Consider the following 17,027-nt stretch of genomic DNA (forward strand, 5'->3'; position numbering starts at 1 on the left):
CAGAAATACACAAACACACACATTTTACACTATTACACACTAATATTTACACTTACACACACTCACATACATTTTTGGGGATCAGGGGGGTTTCACACTTTCACAACATTAAGGGGCTAATTCACTAAGTGAAAGAATAGAATAAAAAATACTTCGAATTTTGAAGTATTTTTTTGGCTACTTCGACCATCGAATTGGCTACTTCGACCTTCGACTTCGAATCGAACGATTCGAACTAAAAATCGTTCGACTATTGGATAGTCGAAGTACTGTCTTTTTAAGAAAAAACTTCGACCCCCTAGTTCACCACCTAAAAGCTACCGAAGTCAATGTTAGCCTACGAGGAAGGTTCCCATAGGCTTTCCAAGTTTTTTCTGATCAAAGGATAATCCTTCGATCGATGGATTAAAATTAGATCGAACGATTATTCCTTTGATCGTTCGATCGAAAGAATTGCGCAAAATTCTTCGACTTCGATATTCGAAGTCGAAGGATTTTAATTCGCCAGTCGAATATTGAGGGTTAATTAACCCTCGATATTCGACCCTTTATACATCTGCCCCTAAGACATACTTGCACGCACACATAGTCACACAACACACAATTTGACTAGTATACACACACATATACACACTTACACAATTGTATAGCTTTTTGTATTTTTGTTACTGCAGCATGTGTTGTTTTGCCTGAAAAAAATGTTTATTGCCATTGCAAATAGTGTTTTCTGGGGCAAACCTATTGTTTCAGGGTTTTTAGTCCTTGGAATCTAAAGTATGCCATTTTCTGCCTTAGTGCTTTCAAAATTCAGTAATATACTGCAGGGAGTTTTTGCTGTACAGAAGTCCTAAATCTCCCTAAAACTATACATATCTGGTATTGGCACGTTCGAAAGACATGAGGCTTTCCAAATCAGGTGGATTTTCATGCTTAAAATGAAATGTTTTTCTGGTATAAATTCATATATTATGTAAACATTAGGAATGTTTGTTTATATATATATATATATATATATATATATATATATATATATATATATATAGACAAATGGGCAGTGTTCAGATCTTTGACTGTGTGGAATGTACAATGGCAAAAAGACAAATGGACTGTCAATACAAAACTCATCAAGATGAAGAGGCTGAAATTCAAATCTTGCCCCAATAGAAACATGAGCACTCTGGACATCAAGGAGTTCAAGGCACTATGGACTTCGCAAAGCTATATGTTAAAGGAATACCTTTAACAGATGTAATGCGAAAAACATTGTGCAACAATGCCCTGTATGTCAGAAAGTGAAGACTAGATCTTCATTACATAAACATTCTATAGCATATGGAACACTACTGACAATGAGACTAATTTTACTGGAGTGGACATCTCAACAAGGAGTATACAGGGTGTTCCTTATTTCATATTATCTGCAAGCCGCAGGATTAATTTAAAAAATTAATGGTTTGTTAAAACAGCAGCAACAGCAACTTTTGGCTCCAACTCACCTCACTCAGGGGTGTGGAACAAGGTACTGTTATGGGTGGATACTGTGATCATGGAAATTGCTGCTGAGAGTAAATGTGTGCTTCAAGCTAGTAATGATGGGAAACCGAACCTGTTTGGGAGAATGATCTATTATATGTGCAGGGGGTTATGTTACATCTTTTTGAACATGTGTGAAGGAGATACTAATCCTGTTTTATAATCCAGCCTACAGTGAATATCCTAAAAACATGGCTGGCAAAATGGTTATACCTTTTCAGATGATTTGTGTGATATATGATATGACTTTTGGTTTATGGCAAGAGAACTTGATTCTACAAATGCACATACAGACTGCAAAGCGGCAAAATTGATCTAATTGTTGGGTGTGCTTTCATTGGGAACTCCTTGTTTGGGGGCATCATTAACATGGACTGAACTGAGACTGTTCTTAATTTCTCTTTAGTGGTTAATGCTTCATGGATGGATTATTGGAAGGAAAATCGTATGGAAGGGCTGCCTTATTGGACTACAAACTATAAAAGATACAGATTTGGTGGATAAACATGAAGATTTCCATAGAATAAGACATGAATTATTTATTACTGATGATATGATATGTGCTTGGTGATATGATATGTGCATCTTGGACAGGATGGGGCATGAAATTAATGAAATGACAATAATTTTTCATTGACTATAGATGAGAGAGTTAATAATACCAGTGCTGAATTAACTGCTCTAACTGATGAAATGGTGCAAATGAGAAAAGTTGTTTTGCAAAACAATATGGTTTTAGCTTATATCCTGTGCATGTACCTTCATCCCTGATAATGAGGATGTCATTCTAAGCCACATTGAATAGGTTAAACTGTTGCAGGAAAAAGCTAGAAATATTGCTAAGGATGGCCAAAACCCTTTTGAGTGGATGGGATCAATAGGACCCTGGTTAAAAAATTATTCTGAAACTGATTAAATGTATCATATCTGACAAGCATCAGCTATTGCCCATATGTGCTAATACTTTTTAATTTCTTTCCTATCATACTGTCTCTGTGAATCAAGGGGTGGAATGTAAGGAAAATTAGTGTTTTACAGAGTAGAATATAGAGAGAACAGTGCAACACCCTAAAGATGGCTTTTAGAGCTTTTAGAATTTAAAAGAATGCAACACTGTTTAATGCTTGATTTTCACCATATATAGTGTGCTAACTGATAAGATGTACTCAATAATGCTGTATTTTAACCATATATAGTAAACTAAGTGATAACATACATGCAGTAATGATGTATTTTTATTATATATAGTATACTAGCTGCTAAAATGTATATACTTCTTATACTCTATGTGGGGGAAACATATATAAAGCTCAATTTGGGGGGAGGCTCTTTGACTTCTGCCTGGACTTCAGCGTGCCTGGTTATGTTGGAATTACTGCTGAGCCATTTTATGGAGGGGTCCCTCATCGAATCTCTTTTAATTGAATAATAACGTACAATACTCTGCTCCAGTGAAAGTGAAAATAAAGTGAAAATAAAGTAAAATATAGGACAAACATTTACATGTTCACTATTAACAAGATCCAGCATCCTTCAATGAACTATAAAAGGGAAGAGTGACTCTCTTTTTAAAGGCAATTTTAAGGGTTTATTTTTTACATATTTTTCTGTCCCTTTTAAACCGCATATGAATTAAGGTGAAATGCACTATTTGAATTATTTGAATTATATAAACTATGAATTTTGATGAAATGTGGTAGATGATTTTATTAATTAAGGTAGGCTACACAGGAAATTTTTAATTAGAATAAAGATTGGGCTACAGCAATAAATCTTATACATTGATTATGGTGTATTAATTGACAATCTTCTGAAAAGTGACTTAGGTGGTTAAGGCCTCCACCTAGTGTTAATATTGTTTAAGCATGACATAAGAGAGAATAATGAAATAGTTTTTTAATAGGATGTTGCACTAAAACACATTTTAGTGTAACATTAGAAGACATTCCACAAGTCACATTTTTATTTGACTGACCGGTCCTTGTTAATAATTTACCTGTTTAAGAACTCCCTGCAGTTCCCTCTGAGTCCACATGTCAGTCAGGAAGACACGAGCTGCTTCTCCAACCTTAGGAGAGACTCTAAAATGGAATACAAACACATTAAGCAGATTTTTATGTTGTATCCATACTGGCATAGTTCCATTCAATGTCCTCTTTGAATATGCTCTTGTTAGTTTTCACTATCCACGCCTTTTTATTAGCTGAATATTTTAACACAACTGCATCTGGGAAAAATCTTTATGGATATTATCATGTCATCTGGAAAGATCTACGTGTATTGATCCCTGAATTATTGGCAGAAACTTTAGAGCTGCATATTTTGGATCTGCCTCTGTGCCCAGATCCCCATTGTGATTCACATGTGTTATGCTACTGAAGGATAGCTTAAAAAAAGATACTGTATCAGCATGTGAATTGTGCATGGCAGTGGCTTAAGGTGAGACCTTCTTAAGACAATGATCTTAAGGAGGTTTCAACTTAAGCCACTGCCATGCACAATTCACATGCTGACACAGAATCTGGTGCTGCTCTAAAAATGCACTCACATTGACTAAGAAAAACAACACTAGAACTGGTTCAATGAGCAAGTAGGCAGGTTGCTGAAAGACAAAGATCTTGAATTTGAATACATTTTTCTGTGTAAACTATGTACAGTATGTGTTATTTAACACAGACAAAGCATAACATATACCAACTGGTGCACTAAAATTCTGAGAAAGCCCTGCATTGTGAGATAAAACAAACAGCATAAAACAAAACCATTGTAGTTAGATGCCTGTAACTCTTAGGGTCTGGCCGCACAAGCAGAGTCGGGGAGATTTTAAATACTTTTTCAGTTGAATTATTTTCAGATTGTTCCCCAGAAATAAAGACTTTTTCCAATTGCTTTCCATTTTTTATTTTTTACAGTTTTTCCAAAATAAGTTTACATTTTAAGGTTCCTGTTTCTGGTGTTTAAGTCTGTCAGCTCAGATTCTGAACTGTTACAATTTTGCAACAGTTTCTCAGCATCATCTGAGTATACTATTGTATCAACAGTTGCCTGTAACAACAGAGATCAGAAATGTATCAACTATATGTTTAAATTTAGAACAGTTTAGAGGCCCTTCCCAGAACAGCTTTAGAGAGGTAAAAAAAATAAGACTAACACTAAATATTAGAAAAATGGTCACACATAGAAAATAGAAAGTAATTTCAAAAAGTATTTTTTTCTGGCGAACAATCTGAAACCAACTGAACTGAAAAAAGTGTTGGAAGGTGAACAACCCCTTTAAATGAACTTGTAGAAGGGGCAGATTTACTAAAGGACGAATTGTTGCCAGTGACCACTTCGCACCACTTCGCAAGGCGCAAATTCATTACCACTACGTTAATTCCCTAAAATGTGAACTTGCGTCCTGGGCACTGAACTCTGGCGACTTTCCGATAGAGATACTTCTTTAGTGCAAGCATTTCATAGTGAAGATTCACTAGCGTTCATTTATGCCTAGTGAAAAGTCGCTAGTGATCTTACGCTTGGGTCAATTTGAATAGGGCAGGTACATTAAAGTTTTATGGACGTCTTTTGTAGAGATGTTGGTTCAAATGCTTGAAGTGGCCACTTTTTATTACAAATGTCCAAGGAACATTAATAAAGACAAAATCAGACAATCAGATAATGCCCTAGACATGAGCCCACTGTACAATGAATGCTCCATGGCCCTCAAATGTCTGGGGAAAAATGTTAACCCAAAAAAGTTTAAGTTAGGATTTTTGCAGGCAATCCCGCTTTAAAAAAAGGAAAAGTCGCCAGTGTTTTTCAACTTTAATGCATTTTCAACAGACAGCATATGATGAAAGTGATGTAAGATTGAGGGAGATCTAGCCTAATTTTAATAGTTCATCTCAGGGTGGCGAAGCAACTCTGGCGAAAGAGGTAACTTCAGTAAATTCGTCACTTTAGTGAATTTGCTGAGCAACGACCAATCGCCTGAGTGAAAAGTCACATATGTGCCTGTTAGTGAATTGGCGATGTCCCTGCAGATGTGATTGCTGGCGAAAAGTCACTAGTGTTATCCACTTCGCCCTTTAGTAAATCTGCCCCTAAAAGTTTTTGTCTCTGTATGGAATAGTTTGATAAAACAAAACTCACCCACTTTTACACATGTTGAGTAAGTTTCCTAGGAGATTGCCTGAAATATTTTGTTTGGCTATCTGGGGTTCAGCCATGGCAAGGTTTCTCATTGTGTAACATGCAGAGGACAGAATATCTTCAGAGGTCATTGTTCTTCCAGAGGACTGAGAGAGGAGTCGTGAAACATCAGGGAAAACCTGGGTAGCTAGAAGAAGAAGGATTTAAAAATTGAACAATATTAAACATTATAGTTTCAGAAAGTTAAGAATGTTAATGAAGGACATTGTTGAGATGTATTTTACCCATGGTTTTGTGAAGAGCTGGATGACGGGACATGTTGCTGATTAAAGAGCATCCCGTCTTCACAACATCAGCATTTCCAGATTGCAAAAGGCCAGCAATCTGAGGAAGCCCCTTGTTTTGTAACCCAATGATTTGACTCATCCCGTTGGACATCTACAGGTAAAAATAAGGACTGATTGCTCATCAATTTCTTACAATTCATTAACACTTTTTTTTTTACAAATTTTTATTGATTGCTTTACAAATACGACTAGAAATAGGGGAGAAGGTAGCACAAGACAAAGGTGGGTATAAATACAAGACAGTGAATGAATGTACATTGACCCAGATGGTACAATACCTACTACAACACTAAATAATATCAATAATGCAATAGTAGATTACATATTAATGCACAGTTTAATGTTTTGCTTTTAAAAGAAAATATAATTCTCAGATAATTTGAAATATATACTCATTACAAATTTTCCATGGTTTTTACGTTATTTGTATATGTATTGCTATTAAAAGCAGTGTTTGTCTGTCCCTTTATATTCTCTGTCCTGCCCTTTTGAAACAATGCAAGACAAGACAACTGATTAAGGGTAGGGACACACTGGGCGATTTGGGGAGATTTAGTCGCCTGGCGACTAATCGCCGCGACTTTTCTCCCCAAATGCCTCCCCTCGCTCTGCGCCTGGCTAAAATGAAAAATCGCCTGCGCTAATCACACGCGGCGATTAGTTTTCCGAAGTCGCCCGAAGTTGCCTCACGAGGAAACTTCGGGCGACTTCGGAAAACGAATCGCCGCGTGTGATTAGCGCAGTCGATTTTTCATTTTAGCCAGGCACAGAGCGAGGGGAGGCATTTGGGGAGAAAAGTCGCGGCGATTAGTCGCCAGGCGACTAAATCTCCCCAAATCGCCCAGTGTGTCCCTACCCTAACAGATCTGCCTTGTTGGTCAACTCGTATGGTTTCCAATACCACCTCTATGCTGATGACATCTAGACTACTGTAACTCTCTATTAATTGGCCTTCCTCACACTGCCGCCATTCCTCCTCTGCCATACCACTCTGCCAATCCCTGCACTGGCTTCCGCTACCTTTCAGAATAAAATTCAAACTAATGACCCTGACATTCAAAGCACTTCATAACTCTTCCCCTCCCTTTATCTCTGAACTAATCTCCAAATATTCACCCAAACACTTAGGGGCCCATTCGCTAAGTTCGAGTGAAGGAATAGAGGAAAAATAGTTCGAATTTCAAATGTTTTTTTTGGCTACTTCGACCATCGAATTGGCTACTTCGACCTTCAACTACGACTTTCGACTTCGAATCTAACGATTCGAACTAAAAATCGTTCGACTATTCGACTATTCGATAGTCAAAGTACTGTCTCTTTAAAAATTTCTTCAACCCCCAGTTCGCCACCTAAAACCTACCGAGGCCAATGTTAACCTATGGGGAAGGTGCCCATAGGCTTGCTAACAATTTTCAAATCGAAGGATTTAATCGTTCGATCAAACGATTATTCCTTCGATCGAACGAATTGCGCAAAATCCTTCGACTTTGATATTCGAAGTCGAAGGATTTTAATTTGGCAGTCGAATATCGAGGGTTAATTAACCCTCAATATTCGACCCTTGATACATCTGCCCCTTACTGCTCTCCTCTACTGACCTGCTCTTCAACTCTTCTCTTATTACCTCCTCACATGTTCGCATTGCAAACAGTGTCGGTCTGGCCCAGCGGGATACCACGAAAACTCCCGGTGGGCCCAGGTGTCAGTGGCCCTCATGCTGCTCAACATTTGGCCTATTTCATGGCCATTCCCCATTTCTATATGAATAAAGAGGCTAAATAGATGGAATAATAGATTATAGTATGTAAAGAAAAGAAACTAGGAGGATAGAGGCTAAGTGAGGCTCTAAGATCAAGGAAAGGTCTTCCAATGTCATCTTTTCTGAAATTTTGCCACGTGCAAGTTTAGGAAAACAGCGGGAGTTTAGGGAGCTAAATGCGTGGCTCAAGTCTTGGTGCAGGAAGGAAGGGTTTGGGTTCCTAGAGCACTGGGCTGATTTTTCATTGGGGTACAACCTATACAGTCATGACGGTTTGCACCTCAATGGAAGGGGGTCCGCGGTGCTAGGGGAAAGAATGGCTAAGAGGTTGGAGGAGTGTTTAAACTAGGCAAGGGGGGGTGGGTGATTTAAAGAATTATGGGGAAGCTAGGGTAGACGGGGCAGTGGGGTTAGTAAGGGGTCATGGGGGAGGAGTGAGGGGGGCATACAGTTTACCAGCTAAGGAGGTCCCTCTGTTACAAAGAAAACAGAATACTAACTTAACATATAATTCTCCACTAAGTAATGCAAATTTCAAAAGTAAAAGTAGTAACCTCCGCTGTATGCTGGCAAATGCACGAAGTTTGTCAGGTAAAATGGGAGACCTAGAATTAATTGCATGCTCTAAAAATTATGATATAATTGGTATCACTGAGACCTGGTGGGATGAAACATGTGACTGGATTGTGAATTTAAATGGTTACACCCTTTTTAGGAGGGACAGAGGGATTAAAAAGGGTGGAGGAGTGTGTTTGTATGTAAAGCCTGAATTAAAGCCATGCGCTAAAGAAATAACAATAGCTGGCACTGGTGAGGGTGTAGAATCACTCTGGGTAGAGATTTTGACTGGGCAAAAGTTAACAAAAAGAATTATCATTGGTGCATGCTATAAACCACCTCGTATAAGTGTCAAGTATGAAGCCCAGCTACTCTTGCAGATACAAGCGGCTTTAGAGCTGGGTCAAGTTGTTGCTATGGGTGACTTCAATTATCCAGACATTGACTAGGGTAATGGGGTTGCTAAGACAGAAAAAGCTAGTAGGTTTGTAAATATGCTGAATGACAACTTTTTATTCCAGCTCGTTCAAGAACCTACTAGGAATAACTCTCTTTTGGACCTTGTAATAACTAACAATACTGAACTCATCTCTAACATTTGTGTGGGTGAGCATTTAGTGAATAGTGTTCATAACATGGTCTCCTTTGAGATTCTGTTGCAGAAGCAATCCTATAAGGGAGTAACTAAAACACTAAATTTTGACAGTATAAGGGCATCTCTGCCACATATTAAGTGGGAAATGCTTTTCACAGGGTTAAAAACAGAACAAAAATGGGAAGTCTTTAAAATGCTGCTTAATTAATATACTTGTCAGTATATTCCACTTGTAAGCAAGGAACGTCGTTGCAAATCAAAACCTTTTTGGTTCAATAGAAGCGTTGGTGGTGAGGTGGGTAAGAAAAGACGTGCTTTTAAGGCTTTCAAGTTAGCTGGTACAGCCGAAACATTTATAAGGTACAAGGAGGCCAATAAATCATGCAAAGAAGCTATAAGGCAAGCTAAGGATATTGAAAAGGATATTGCAGCTAGCAGTAAAAAAAATCCCAAATTATTTTTTAAATATGTTAATAGTAAAAAATGAAGCAGGAAGGGGTGGGACCCTTATTATCAGAGGGGGTCAGCTGGTTGATGAAAACGAAATAAAAGCGCAGATTTTGAACTCATATTTTTCATCTGTCTACACAAATGAGGAACCAGTAAGTGAAGGTTTCCTTCTTAACAGTCCCAATTCTAGTAATACAACTAATGATGCATGGTTCACACATGAAGAAATTCAAAAGAGACTAGAACATGTTAGGATTAACAAAGGTCCAGGGCTAGATGGTATTCATCCCAGGGTAATTAGCGAGCTTAGCTCTGTGATTGCCAAACCTCTTAACTTAATTTTTCAGGATTCATTGAGATCTGGCATAGTGCCGAGAGACTGGCGAATTGCTAATGTGGTGCCTCTATTCAAAAAAGGATCCCGTTCTCAGCCTCAAAACTATAGACCAGTTAGTCTGACGTCAGTGGTAGGAAAGCTTTTCGAAGGGTTAATAAAGGATAAGATACTGGACTTCATAGCAAATCATAATACTATGAGTTTGTGCCAGCATGGTTTTATGCGTAATAGATCTTGCCAGACTAACTTAATTTCTTTTTATGAGAAGGTAAGTAGAGACCTCGATTCTGGGATGGCAGTTGATGTGATTTACTTAGACTTTGCTAAAGCATTTGATACAGTGCCACACAAAAGGTTACTGATTAAATTAAGCTCTGTACTAGGTCCCTAGCTTTGCAACTTGTTTATTAATGACCTGGAGGTGGGCATTGAAAGTACAGTTTCTATTTTTGCAGATGATACTAAATTGTGCAGAACTATAGGTTCCATGCAGGATGCTGCCACTTTGCAGAGTGATTTGTCTAAACTGGAAAACTGGGCAGAAAACTGGAAAATGAGGTTCAATGTTGATAAATGCAAGGTTATGCACTTTGGCAAAAATAATATAAATGCAAGTGATACACTAAATGGCAGTGTGTTGGGAGTTTCCTTAAATGAGAAGGATCTAGGGGTCTTTGTAGATAACACGTTGTCTAATTCTGGGCAGTGTCATTCTGTGGCTACTAAAGCAAATAAAGTTCTGTCTTGCATAAAAAAGGGCATTAACTCAAGGGATGAAAACATAATTATGCCTCTTTATAGGTCCCTGCTAAGGCCTCATCTGGAGTATGCAGTGCAGTTTTGGACTCCAGTCCTTAAGAGGGATATAAATGAGCTGGAGAGAGTGCAGAGATGTGCAACTAAATTGGTTAGAGGGACGGAAAACTTAAATTATGAGGGTAGACTGTCAAGGTTGGGGTTGTTTTCTCTGGAAAAAAGACGCTTGCGAGGGGACATGATTACACTTTACAATTACATTAGAGGACATTATAGACAAATAGCAGGGAACCTTTTTACCCATAAAGTGGATCACCGTACCAGAGGCCACCCATTTAGACTAGAAGAAAAGAACTTTAATTTGAAGCAACGTAGGGGGTTCTTCACAGTCAGGACAGTGAGGTTGTGGAATGCACTGCCGGGTGATGTTGTGGTGGCTGATTCAGTTAATGCCTTTAAGAATGGCTTGGATGATTTTTTGGACAGACATAATATCAAAGGCTATTATGTCTAGTATAGGTATGGGTATATAGAATTTAATTAAATTTAATTAAATTCTATATTAAATTTAATTAAAAGTAGGGAGGGGTTTGTGTATGGATGCTGGGTTTTCATTTGGAGGGGTTGAACTTGATGGATGGACTTTGTCTTTTTTCAACCCAATTTAACTATGTAACTATGTAACTATGTGAGGAGAGGAAGAATAATAGTACTGAGGGTAGGCCCCAGGACTAAGGTTTTTTGGTGGGCCCCTGGTCTAAGGTTTTTGGATGGGCCCCTGGAGTCCCAGTCCGACACTGGTTGCAAAGGCTGGGCTCCTCCTCTGGAATTTATCTCCCATAGTCTGCCCAACTTTCTCACAGCCTTTCAAAAGATCTCTTAAAACACACTTATTTAGAGAAGCCTACCCTCACTCTTATTAGCTACAAAATGCAATACCATACGCTACATCTCTCACCTGCTTATTTCTGATCTTGCCCACTCTAACACCTTGTATCTCATTCCCTCCCCCTTTAGGTTGTAAGCCCTTTTGCCCAGGGCCTTCCTCACCTTTTGTTCTGGTACTGGTTATTATGTGGGGCTCATTTATCAACACTGGGCAAATTTGCCCTTGGGCAGTTACCTATAGCAACCAATCAGTGATTAGCTTTTTAAAATCAGCTGCAAGTAGAACAATGAATGCAGCAATTTGATTGGTTGCTAATAGGTTACTGCCCATGGGCAAATTTACCCAGTGTTGATAAATGACCCCCTGTATGTTATATGCATGTAATTCCTGTGATTTCTTTGTATAAACAAGTTTATTATACAGTACTGCCCAATATGTCGGCGCTCTAAAAATACATTTTAATAGTAATAACAATAACTAAGACGTTTGCAACATTTTTTAAAAAATCCATGCTGCAATTGCTTTTACAAATAATGTTAAAAACACTGAACATGTTTAATAAATGTATACTGTAATATTGCTTAGAATTATGTTTTCTTTCATTAGGCATGTTTTAGGTAGAAGCAAAGCCTTTTTAGAATGGTGCAGTAACCAATAGCAAAAAATAAGATTTGTTGAAACAAATGACCAATAAATGCTACCAACAGATTGGTTGCTGTGCGTTATTGCACTTGGGCTAACCACTTCAAAACTCTAATCTTTGTGTACTGTTTACAATGATTATAAGCAAAATATATTCTGGTACATTTTCCAGACATATGATGTTCTTAGAAATTGGTATATTATTATAAAAATATTACTCAAAGGACAATAACAAATACTCCACAAATGATTTAATGGATTCTCTCACCTGCCCTTTGCTGGCTGTAAGGTTTTGGAGTGCCCCAGCACAAGCTTCAAGTGTTGATTCCTTCTTACTCTGTCCAAGTAGAGAAAGGTATGTGCGAATAGCACTGGAGTGAGACAGAAGTGCAGCACCCTTAGGGTTAGAGTCTTCTTTTGGTAGGGGCAGCTCAAAGTTATTATTCTACAGGAAAAAATAAGAAATTATATTTGTAGAAAAAAAGGAGCATTACAGAGATTACTACTTCTTTTCCCAATCCTTCATAAATGGCCATGGTAGGATGTGCACTGTGGAATTTTAAGTTTGCAAGTATAACTAATGAAGAGAAAATAATGTAGCAACTTTATCTATAAAGTATACCAGAGTTAATGTACTAGGACAGGCTAAGCACCAGCAAACATTCAGTAGTTAGCTTTGAACCGACTGCTGCAGGTTTAATCATCAAAGCATATTTTTTTTGATTTGTTGCTATAGGTTATTGCACTGGTGCAGATTTGCTCTGTTAGTAAATGTCTATGATGCACTTTTGAGAGCATTTCTGATGCACTATGAGGGATACCTGTGTGGACTCCGTATTTCAAAGTGTATATCATAATGGGGCAGATATATCAAAGTGTGAAATTAGAGCTCACCACAATAAGCTACACCCACTTTCTATTCATCCCTATGGAATTTTTAGAAATGTATTTACCAAATGGTGTAGTCTGACTTTTACTCATTGAAAAATACACTTATAAAAATTTTATATGAATGCATAGGAAGTATGAAGAATAGTTTTTCTGTGGTGAGTTCTAATTTCATATTTATCTGATGTATCTGCCCCTTAGTGTAACATACTGTAAATAAGGAACTGTTTTAAGCACATGTAAAGCACTGTGTGTATTGAACTTGAACAGTATGAGCTTATCGTTGTCTCCATATGTCCATTTCCATGTCTATTTGTGCATGCAATGTGTGTTTAATATTAGAGGGATTTGTTTAGCACTCCTGATGAGTGACCAATCTTGTATATCTAATTCTATATTAATAAGAAAGGTGGTGAACAGAAACACACCTGCAGCTTGTTGCTTTTGTTGCTGAAGCAGCCAGTAGAGCTCTTATCATTTTGTAGGTGACTGGCCATTTGCTCATTCAGCTGTGAGTACTTATTTGGTACTTCAGAGTCCAAGTGGTAAGACAGGTTATGTAGGATACAAGCACAGTTCTCAACTGACTAGAACAAAAAATATATATTAGAAACAGGTATGCAGAAGGTAGACATAATATGACTTTGTGATGCTAAAATGTTTTGATGTGTGGCTGAAGTGTAAACCTATATTTAACAAAAATATATTACCTTGTCATCAGGGCAATTATTAGCCAAACATTTTTGAATGTAACACATCAAAGACTCCACAAGACCTGGGCAGTTGCGCATGGCTTTGCGACCAACATCGGCAGAGCTTAGGTTCCTGTACAATTTAGGACATAGTGATAACAAAGCAATGGTATATGTATTACAGACTGGCCTTTGATTGCAAATGTGGTAAAATATGCATAATTTCACAAGTCTCCACATTTTTTACCAGCAATGCAGTTTTTTTCTCAGAATTGAACTATAACAGTGGCTGTTAAGTTCTAGCACATAGTTTTTAACTGCATGTGTTCTAATGACATCACTTCTCTGGCATTACCACAAGATTTCTTGGTCAAAGTCAGTTGTGGCTATTGACACAACCCATTTAGGGAACACTGCAATACTCTCTAGACTTGAAGGTAACTTTGTGAATATTGTCAATCACACTTTAAATATTGAGTTAATTTGAAATCTTTGCAATTAAGCTTTCCACTGTACCTGAAGGGCAGATTGTCTTAAAATAACTTTTAGGGGTTATTTATCAAAGTCCGAATTTATCTCAATATTTTCTGCTACAAACTCTGATCAAACCCGCTCAGGTTTTTCCCGCTTATTTATTATTACATTTTCCAAAAATTTGCTGTGCGGGAAAAAAATCAGATTTTCACGATTTTTTCAGATATTTTATCAGATTTTCACAAATTTTTCGTATTTTTCCCCCTGAAAACTTTGGGGTATTGCACGAAACCCAGCGCACATCAGTGTCAGACTGGGATACCAGGGGCCCACCAGAAAACCTTAGGTTGAGGGCCCACTCTTTATTCTCCTACTCTCTTTTCTCTACATACTATACTCTATTCTTCCATTATAAAGCCTCTTTATTCCCATAAAGAAATAGAGAATGACCATGAAACAGGCCAAAGGTTAGAAGTAGGAGGGCCCACTGACACCTTGGCCCACCGGGAGTTTTCCTGGTATCCCGGTGGACCAGTCCGACACTGGCGCACATCAAAAAATCATTGGGACTTCTCCCATTGATTTATATGCAACCTTGACAGGTCTGAGGTGCCAGATTTTCAGATCCGGATTTTTCCATCCCCTGGGTTTTTTTAAAAATTCCAAAAAATTTGTGATTTTGTAAAAGTCTAATTTTAGAAGAGAAAAATCACGAATTTTTCATGATGTTTGCATTCAGGGTTTAGTAAATAACCCCCTTAGTATGTTCTTCTTCTTTAGTCTTTCAGGTTGTAAGCTCTTTTGTACAGGGCACCTTTATCTCTTGTATTGGTTATTGATTGCATTTTTGTATATGATATGTATGTGTGCATATATGTGTATACACAAATACTGTTTATTGTACTGAGCTGCAGAAATTGCTGGCACTTTATAAACACTTAATTATAATAATAATGAGATTAGTAAAACAAACATAAGCAAATTTAAAAAAAAAAAACAATAGCATTGAACATTCACAGTTAAAACCAGATAGCAGAGACTGGAAAAAGACAGATAGTCGGACAGCGGGATACTGCTTCAGGAGCCCCCACACCCCCCAGGGGCCCCCAGCCCAAGCCGCAAAGACACTTCGGGCCCCTGCCCCAGCTGCAAGCCCTTCTGCCCTCATGGACCGAACAGGGCCAGGAAAGGAAGGTTGGGGCAGTGGTAGAAGCGGATCTCTGTCAGGGGCCCACCAGGTATTTTCCCGGGGTCCCACTGGCCCAGTCCACCCGAATAGACAGAATAGGGATACTAATAATTCAAAATCCTAGTAAAATACAAAATTAAGACTACTACAATGTTAGGTCCATCTGTAACATACTAAATAAATAAAAATTAACGTACTCTAAAGGGGAATGTTCGAACGTATGTTATCTCACCAGTTGGTCATTACATATGTACATTATAACTATACACAGTTATATAGTAAATTGCAAACATAGTTTCACCTTAAGCAGCCAGTGGCATTAAAAAAGACCTCAGGATCCAGAATACAGTTCTGGTTAGACATGGAATTCTCAGACCAACCAGAATATGGGATCACCACACGTTCATTAAGAACAGGAAGAGCTTCTTTAACCAGTTCATCTTTAAGCTGATCCGTAGAAGACAAATTCCACAGCAAGCCTGTAAAGAACACATGGTGCGGACATCTTAAAGAACATTATCATCAAAATAGTCATTATATACTTGGTAAAGAAAAGCACCCCTTAAAACATGCATCTGGTGATTTGTTTTAAAAATAAAAATGTAAAAGTTGCAGAAATAATTTATGCATTAGACGGTAAACAAAAACTGTCTTAATATATTTAAGTAGATAGTATGGATTAACAGTATTATATACATTGGTAGTATGATGGTCATGTATATGGTAAATGTAATCACAGTTTAATGTGTGATTTTCCCCTTTCAATGGGTTGACCATAACAGTAGAATATGCATTACAGCCCCAGATACACCATATATTTCATACTTTCAGGAAAATATCTTTTACATGGAAATGAGGTTTAAATGAAAATGTAAATAAAAGCTTCATCTCATGGAAATAAACATTCTAAATATAATAAATTAAAGATTCTGTACTGTCTCTGAAAAAATGAAGTAACTCTTCATTACTTCCCTCTCGGAGTCAGGTATTGATGCACAATTACAGTAGGTCTAATGCATCCTTTGCCTAAAAGATGTATTAAAGCTCGCTCTTTTCAAAATAACCAAAAATATAACTTTGCTACACAGAAATAGAACTGGATATTTTAGCATACATTTTGTGTTAAAACTTTTCATTTCCATCATATGGTCCATTAGCAACACATTTAAAAAAAATCAGGCACATTTAATAATGAACCAAGTTTCAGATTTAATTTTTATTCCATGGGCACAGACTTAGCAGGAAGCCTGCTATCTATTTACTCCTGTATTGCCATAGGGTAGAATGCACCAAATCAACTGGTAAAGCAAATATGGGCTCTTTAAATACTTGTCCACAAATGTAAAGAAGGTCTCTGTACCACGGTGTGCATTGCCATTTAGGGTTGGCACCTCTAAAGAAAAATGATGTGGGCTGGCACATTGACAGCTTAGAGGTGACTCTGGGGCCATCCCCACAGGAGAAGTAAGTTGGAGATAGATTTGGAGTGGATCAGGGCTTACGTGAATGAAAATTTTACCAACAAGTACATTATCTATACATTTTAATGCTTGCCCAGCCTTGGCTGCTGTTTCACTGGCTAGGCTGGTGGCAAACCTATTCAAATCTGATTTGATATGTGAACAGTGGGACAGATAACACTTGCGTATACAGTACATAGGAGATGGGCATTACTCCCCATGGTCCTGGGAAAAAAACCCAGACCCGATCCCCACCTGAAAGGTGAGTATGGGGGGAAGAGGCTGGTGTTGGGTGAGCAAGCGAGGAGGCGGATGGGGTAGTAG

General features: G+C 37.9%; 1 protein-coding gene across 4 annotated transcripts in view; it reads right to left on the reverse strand.

Moving 5' to 3' along the window:
• Positions 1-17,027, reverse strand: part of pkp1.S (plakophilin 1 S homeolog) — a 41,450-nt gene that overhangs the window by 6,769 nt on the left and 17,654 nt on the right. For 2 of the 4 annotated variants that reach the window (XM_041583799.1, XM_041583798.1), the window contains exons 6-12: positions 15,545-15,722; positions 13,599-13,713; positions 13,317-13,475; positions 12,269-12,445; positions 5,952-6,105; positions 5,672-5,854; positions 3,530-3,614 (exon numbers count right to left, since the gene is read on the reverse strand). In XM_041583799.1, coding sequence (XP_041439733.1) covers positions 3,574-3,614; positions 5,672-5,854; positions 5,952-6,105; positions 12,269-12,445; positions 13,317-13,475; positions 13,599-13,713; positions 15,545-15,722 — 1,007 coding nt within the window. In that variant the 3' untranslated portion in view covers positions 3,530-3,573. Of the gene's footprint in view, positions 1-3,529; positions 3,615-5,667; positions 5,855-5,951; positions 6,106-12,268; positions 12,446-13,316; positions 13,476-13,598; positions 13,714-15,544; positions 15,723-17,027 lie in introns of all 4 variants that reach the window. The other 2 variants (XM_041583797.1, XM_018249246.2) reach the window with 1 other exon arrangement.

Source organism: Xenopus laevis, chromosome 2S, assembly GCF_017654675.1.
Source record: "Xenopus laevis strain J_2021 chromosome 2S, Xenopus_laevis_v10.1, whole genome shotgun sequence".
In the NCBI taxonomy this organism is placed as follows: domain Eukaryota; kingdom Metazoa; phylum Chordata; class Amphibia; order Anura; family Pipidae; genus Xenopus; species Xenopus laevis.